We start from the raw sequence: 6,679 nt of genomic DNA on the forward strand, positions 1-6,679 counted from the left end.
TAATGTTCATCCAAAGATCAATAGAATCAGTACCAGTGATATACTGGAATTGATTCCAAATCAATCAATAGTAAACCTCTATCCTACCTCTCTGCCACACCCCTACCCCATCCATTCCACTGACACCATCAATTCAAGGATGTTAGCACAACAACAAGTTGGTAGAGAAGGTTGACAACCTTGCAGTTTGTCCTCTTGGAAGACACATGAACATCACAACTTCATATATATATATATATATATATATATACACACACACACACACATACATACCTGTAGCCTAAAATGATAGTATTTATGCTGATGGAAAAGAAAATGGTATGTCAGTGTTTATGACCCCTCATCTCCTAACATACCCTACCTCCCTCCTTGGGTTTCATAGACTTGCAAGCTGCATGGTGACCTCACTAATGTTGGTGCCACATCAAAAGCATCCAGTCCATTTTGTGAAGTGGTTGGCATTAAGAACAACATCCAGCCACAAAAACTCTGCCAAAGCATATGTAAGGCTTCAGTGTGGCTTGTCGGACTGTCCAGCTGATGCTGGACATGGAAAAGGGAAGTGATGATGGTATATTGTCTGAAATTTTGTGGTACTCAATACAGATTCCATGCTCCTGGGTCATTTACTCAAAGAAATTACTGTTACTACTTCAAATAACATGACAAATACTAGTAAAAGGCCTGAACATCACAACACCTCTATCACTGAAAGAGGCAGATGAGTGATTTCACAACCCAAGTAGTTGTGAAATCTCTCTGAGGAGTTGTTGCCATAGAAACCCATCAACAACATTACTTTAATGTCATAAAAAATTTCATTGCAAACAAAACCCTGGCATAAACAAGATAATTAATGAAAGGTTTGTTTTGTTTCTGTTTTTGTTTTAGATTTGTCTGACAGCGAAAAAGGAGACATTTGCAAAGACACAGAAGAAGAAACTGACCAAGATATTGGTAAGGCACCGCATCTTTTGGTTGTTCCTTTGTCTCCACACCCACACCCTCATTTCCATTTCCCTTCTTTCTTCATTGTCATTTATATGAAGGACAGAGAGAGGTGGCCAAAGTGATTGGACTGGACATGGTACAGGAGATGTGCTGGGTGGGGGAGGGGGTTGAAAGGATTACAACAGGGGAAATATAAACAAGGGAAAACTTGGGAAGAATTGAAAAGAATAGGGTTTCACTTCACTCATAGGATTTGGAATTGAGAGGGATGAAAATATAGTCTGTTGCTGACACAATGTGGGAGTCTCTATACTGTTGTTTCATCTGCTAGAAATAGAAATTAAATGTCCTTCATGACACCTTATATTTTTTTTTAAAAACCAAGATAGGCCCTATTAGATAATGTAGTCTTTGATACACTATGTCTGAATGAAAGATGGAATGGCCATAGTTGGACTGTGTTTAATTAGAGGTCATTTGGCTGATACTGACTTATCACAGACAGGCAGATGTGGTTGTCATGGATAGAGATAAGTGGTTCTGCTGGTTCAATCCTGGCCGTGTCAGTGTGGAAACCCTGATCCTGGGACAACAGGGCAGCAGAAGTATCAGTGAAATCTTCTTCAAGTCATACCCTATACTCATAAACTAGGAAGGATATCTTGAATAAAATCGATATACCGAGTAACCTCAGTTGGGATAGCTTTGATCATGGAGCTGTGTACTCAAAGCTGACCTGGGGTTAAACGACAACCAGACATGTCACTTAAGAACCATCTTGATTCTTGGAAATAATTTTCCACATGTTTCTGTTGTTGTTTTCTTCCTGAACTGACCAATTCCATTGTCCTTATACAGTGTTACAGCCACACTGATTAATGGTGACTGACCAACTAGATTAGCAGAGAAGTCAAATTTAAAGTGACTCACTGCTGTCCAGTTTGCTTAAGTTACAACCTTAGAATGGCAACTGGGGAAGAAATGGGTGTTATTGAAATGAAATCTGTGTATGGCTACCTCTGCCAACCTGGGAAATGGTGATGCTACTAGCATCACCAATTTTGGATGTCCGATGGTTTAACACGAGTTTAAGTAGTTCTGTCTGAGATATCAAGGGGGTTTCTCTCTTTCTCATATACATCATCATTGTTTAACGTCTGCTTTCCATGCTGGCATGGGTTGGACAGTTTGACTGAGGACTGGTGAGCCAGATGGCTACACCAGGCTCCAATCTGATCTGGCAGAGTTTCTACAGCTGGATGCCCTTCCTAACGCCAACTACTCCGAAAGTGTAGTGGGTGCTTTTATGTGCCACCGGCACAAGGGCTAGTCAGGTGGTACTGGCATCAGCCATGCTCAAATGGTGCTTTTTACATGCCAGCAGCACTGGCAACGACCACGCTTGAATGGTGCTCTTTTATGTGCCACTGGCACAGGAGCCAGTCAGTGGCCCGAGCAATGATCACGCTTGAATGATGCTTCTAACGTTCCACTGGCACAGGTGCCAATCGGGTGGTACTGTCATCAGCCACAATACCAATTCCATTTGCCTCAACAGGTCTTTGCGAGCATAGTTTATTGTCGAATGATTGAATCTTTGTAATAGTTGTTCAGCTCCAGGCCAGTCATGTGACTTGAAACATGCCATGTAAGAGTCCACATCTACCAGGCTGCAGTCTGTAAGGTCAGTGGTATCAACCTCCAGACCAGATGTGCTGCTCTTCTCAAAGTGGTTTATTAAAAAGAGCCTAGATTTATAACTACGTTTCATATTGTTTTTACATTTCTCTCTCTCTTATCAGGGGGTGTGGCTTCTTCCAAGAAAACAAAAACCAGGAAAGTTAACTGCATTCTTACAAAGAACATGAAAGAGAATCATGAAATGTGGGTTACCAAAATAAAGGAAGAGGAAATCCTCAACAAAATGCGAACTGCTGAAGAGGAAGAAGAAGTGAGTTAATTCTTTATTTTTCCATTTCACCCCCCTCCCCTCTCTCATCTTCTTTCAATATACAAAGACTTTTGTGGTATTTCGTCTGCTGTTACGTTCTGAGTTCAAATTCCGCCGAGGTCGACTTTGCCTTTCATCCTTTCGGGGGTCGATAAATTGAGTACCAGTTGCATACTGGGGTCAATCTAACTGACTGGCCCCCCTCCCACCAAATTTCAGGCCTTGTGCCTATAATAGAAAGGATTATTTTTATTATCATTGCTTTTGCATAGCTTCTATCACTGGAGATGTACTACAGTGTCAGCTGTTCACTACCAGTGAACTAAGGTAACACCTTATTTTTCTAGCACCATCCGGAGTATTCGAGCGGTTCCAAGCAGTGCTGTTTTCTTATTGCAGCCCCTATTTGTTCCATGTACTTCTCAAGATTTTTACTCACTGTTCCCAGGGCTCTGGCAATTATTGATACTACTACTATCTTTTTCAGTGACCACAACTGCTTAACTTCCCAAGCTAACCTGTCATATCTATCGACTTTTCTTTCTTCCTTATCGCACACCTTGTTGCCAGCTGGGCATGCTATCTCTATGATCCAGCACTATTTGCTTTCTTTCTTAATTAAGACTATGTCTGGCTTCCTATTCTTTATCTCATGGTCGCACTGAATCATAAAATCTCATAGGACCTTTGCATTTCTATTTTCGATGATGCCTTTTTCGCTCTGTCAAGTCCATACTTGTTGCAGAGTGTCCAATGGACAATCCTTGCTATATTGTCGTAGCGTCTCTTATGTTCCTTCTGGGCTAGTGGCGTACATTGGCTGGTAATATGCCATACGGTTTCACCGTTTTGTCCACAGATTCTGCACTTATCACTTTCTTCTCTGTTGTTTATTCTGTATTTGATGTAATTCGTTCTTAGATTAGAGTCTCCATTTCCGGTTTTAAATCACGTTTAGTTATCCACAGCCATCTTTTTTCTCTGTTTTATCTTCAACTTCCCTATGAAATTGTCCATGCATTCTTTACTTTATCCACCTATTTTCAGTTTCATTCATTCTTAAGTGCTTGTACAATGCTTTATCTTTGCATTATTATTATTATTATTATTATTATTATATAATCAAAGTCATTATTCATCATCATCATCATCATTGGTTAACATCCGTTTTCCATGCTGGCATGGGTTGGACTAGGGTCTGGGAAGTCAGGAGGCTGCACCAGGCTCCAGTCTGATCTGGCAGTGTTTCTATAGCTGGATGCCCTTCCTAACGCTGACCACCCTGAGAGTGTAATGGGTGCTTTTTACATGCCGCCGGCACAGGGAGCCAGTCAGCCACAACTACAATTTCCATTTGATTGTGGTTTGATTTGATGTTGATGTATTTGACTCAATTGGTCTCCTCAAGCATAGAATGTCATCCTACGATCCAAAGGTACGTTTTTGACTGGGCTGGTTAAGCGACACTGGTGTAGGTTACAGCTGTGAACTCACTTTATTTGCCGAGTCTTCTCAGTCACAGCATACCTCCAAAGGTCTCGGTCAGTAGTCATTGCCTCTGTGAGGCCAACGTTCGAAGGTCATGCTTCACCACCTCATCCTTCCTGGGTCTCCCTATCATTATTATTATTATTATTATTATTAATGAAATGCTGAAGTTAAAAATGTTGGTAAGTTTTTTTGGATCTTTTTTCTTTTGTCTGTACTTGTTTATCTTTTCTATTTCCAGTTGGAAGCTGACAGTTTAGACTGCACAGAATTAAAAACTGAGATGGAAGCCATTAAAGAAGAGAGTGAAAGCTGCAGTACACCGCCAGTAACGTCATCGTCGTCCTCATCGTCATCATCCTCATCGTCGTCTTCGTCTACATCATCTACGTTGTCATCCATTTCTGTCACCACCCCCCATTCACAGTCATCACCATCCCCTCACACGGCTACCAGCACCACAGCTTCATTGGCATCGCCACCCCTGTCTCTGCAGCAAACACAACAACCAGCGCCATCACCAACACCACCACCACACCAATCTCCAAAGACTTAAATTTATGGATGTTCAAAGAAACAACTGAAAAAATATAAATATATATATTAAAAAAAAAATGGAAATCGACTGTCTTCATTTCTGAAGACAAGTAATAATAATAATAATAATAATAATAATAATAATAATAATAATAATAAAAATAATAATAATAATTTTAATTATTATTACAATTATTATTATTATTACTAATTATTGTTATCATTATTATTATTATTATTATTGTTAAGATGAAATTAAGACTAGACTATAATAGTGTAAAGATTGGGAAAGAGAGAGAGAGAGAGAGAAAGGAGTGAGAGAGTGTAAAATATTGGGTGTGTAACAGAGGAGGATTGGGAGAGAGAGTGGAACGAGTGGAAATGACTCGTTAGTAAAAGAAATGAGAGGAAGGTATAGTGATGATGATGATGATGGTTTGTACAAAACTTTGAAACAAAATAAAGGGGAAAAAGATTACCAAAAAAAAAATAGAAAAATATTTTTAAAAAGTGAATCATTGAAATGAGAAGGGAAATCATGATAATAGTGATGATGATGATTAAAGACGTACCAATCATGTGAACAATCATAATAACAGTGATGATGATGATGATGGTGATAAGAGAACACATTATCAATTGTACCCAAGTGATCAATGATTAATCTGGACCTCCTTTAGTCATTTTTGTGGTGTATTGGTTTTTAAGTAAAATATCTCTTCTCGTGACTAAAACGACATGTACGCTGTCTTCAAACGAACACAGACAACATATGCATATACATGTATACACACACACACACGTATATATATATATATATATATATGTGTGTGTGTGTACATACATGTACTAATATCGAACAGTGAAAATGAGTGCTCAACACCACATTGGTGGATAAATATTGCTTATCTGTGGGTTAACAAAGCAACCAATGGTTTCATACAAAGAGATCTTCACAATTGTTCAAGTATGCCACATGGAAGTGTTGATACTCATCTTATTTTGGATGAGAATCCAAAATGGAGACGAGTGCCTACATATTCCCATGTGGCATGCTTGAACAATTGTGAAAAATCTCTTCACATGAACTAGCCTTGTTCACCCACAAATAAAGTATGTACATGAACACACACACACGCCCATATATAAATGGTTTTTGTTTATTTTTGTGATCCACAAACCTAAATGTACTCAATACAAGTTTATAAGGTATAAATGTAAATTTATTTATACGTAAAGGAGACAATAACTATATTACTGTACAAACAGTTTTGTGCAGTCAATGGTTTGATCCACTCTACACATCAGTAGAGTCTATGTATGAGTGAGTGTTGTGATTGTGCACACGAGAACAGCATCAGATGACTCAGAGGCTGAATGAACGAAACTAGTTAATGGTTTGGTCAGTAACACAATCATTGTTTAAAATACGTATATATAAATATATATATATATATATATATATATATACGCATACATATATATATATATATATATATATACGCATACATATATATATACGCATATATATATATATATACGCATACATATATATATATTATATATACGCATACATATATATATATATACGCATACATATATATATATATACGCATACATATATATATATATATATATATACATATATATATATGCATACATATATATATATATACATATATATATATGCATACATATATATATATACGCATACATATATATATATATATGCATACATATATATATATATAT

General features: G+C 37.8%; 1 protein-coding gene across 6 annotated transcripts in view; it reads left to right on the forward strand.

Moving 5' to 3' along the window:
* The window catches only part of LOC106871093 (cGMP-inhibited 3',5'-cyclic phosphodiesterase 3A), a 282,517-nt gene extending 276,440 nt beyond the window's left edge, over positions 1-6,077 (forward strand). For all 6 annotated transcript variants that reach the window (XM_014917386.2, XM_052965806.1, XM_052965808.1 and 3 more), the window contains 3 exons: positions 892-957; positions 2,754-2,902; positions 4,632-6,077. In XM_014917386.2, the coding sequence (XP_014772872.1) occupies positions 892-957; positions 2,754-2,902; positions 4,632-4,946 (530 nt within the window). In that variant the 3' untranslated portion in view covers positions 4,947-6,077. The remainder of the gene's footprint in view (positions 1-891; positions 958-2,753; positions 2,903-4,631) is intronic.
* Positions 6,078-6,679: the final 602 nt, after the last annotated feature.

This window comes from Octopus bimaculoides, chromosome 2 (assembly GCF_001194135.2).
Source record: "Octopus bimaculoides isolate UCB-OBI-ISO-001 chromosome 2, ASM119413v2, whole genome shotgun sequence".
Classification (NCBI taxonomy): domain Eukaryota; kingdom Metazoa; phylum Mollusca; class Cephalopoda; order Octopoda; family Octopodidae; genus Octopus; species Octopus bimaculoides.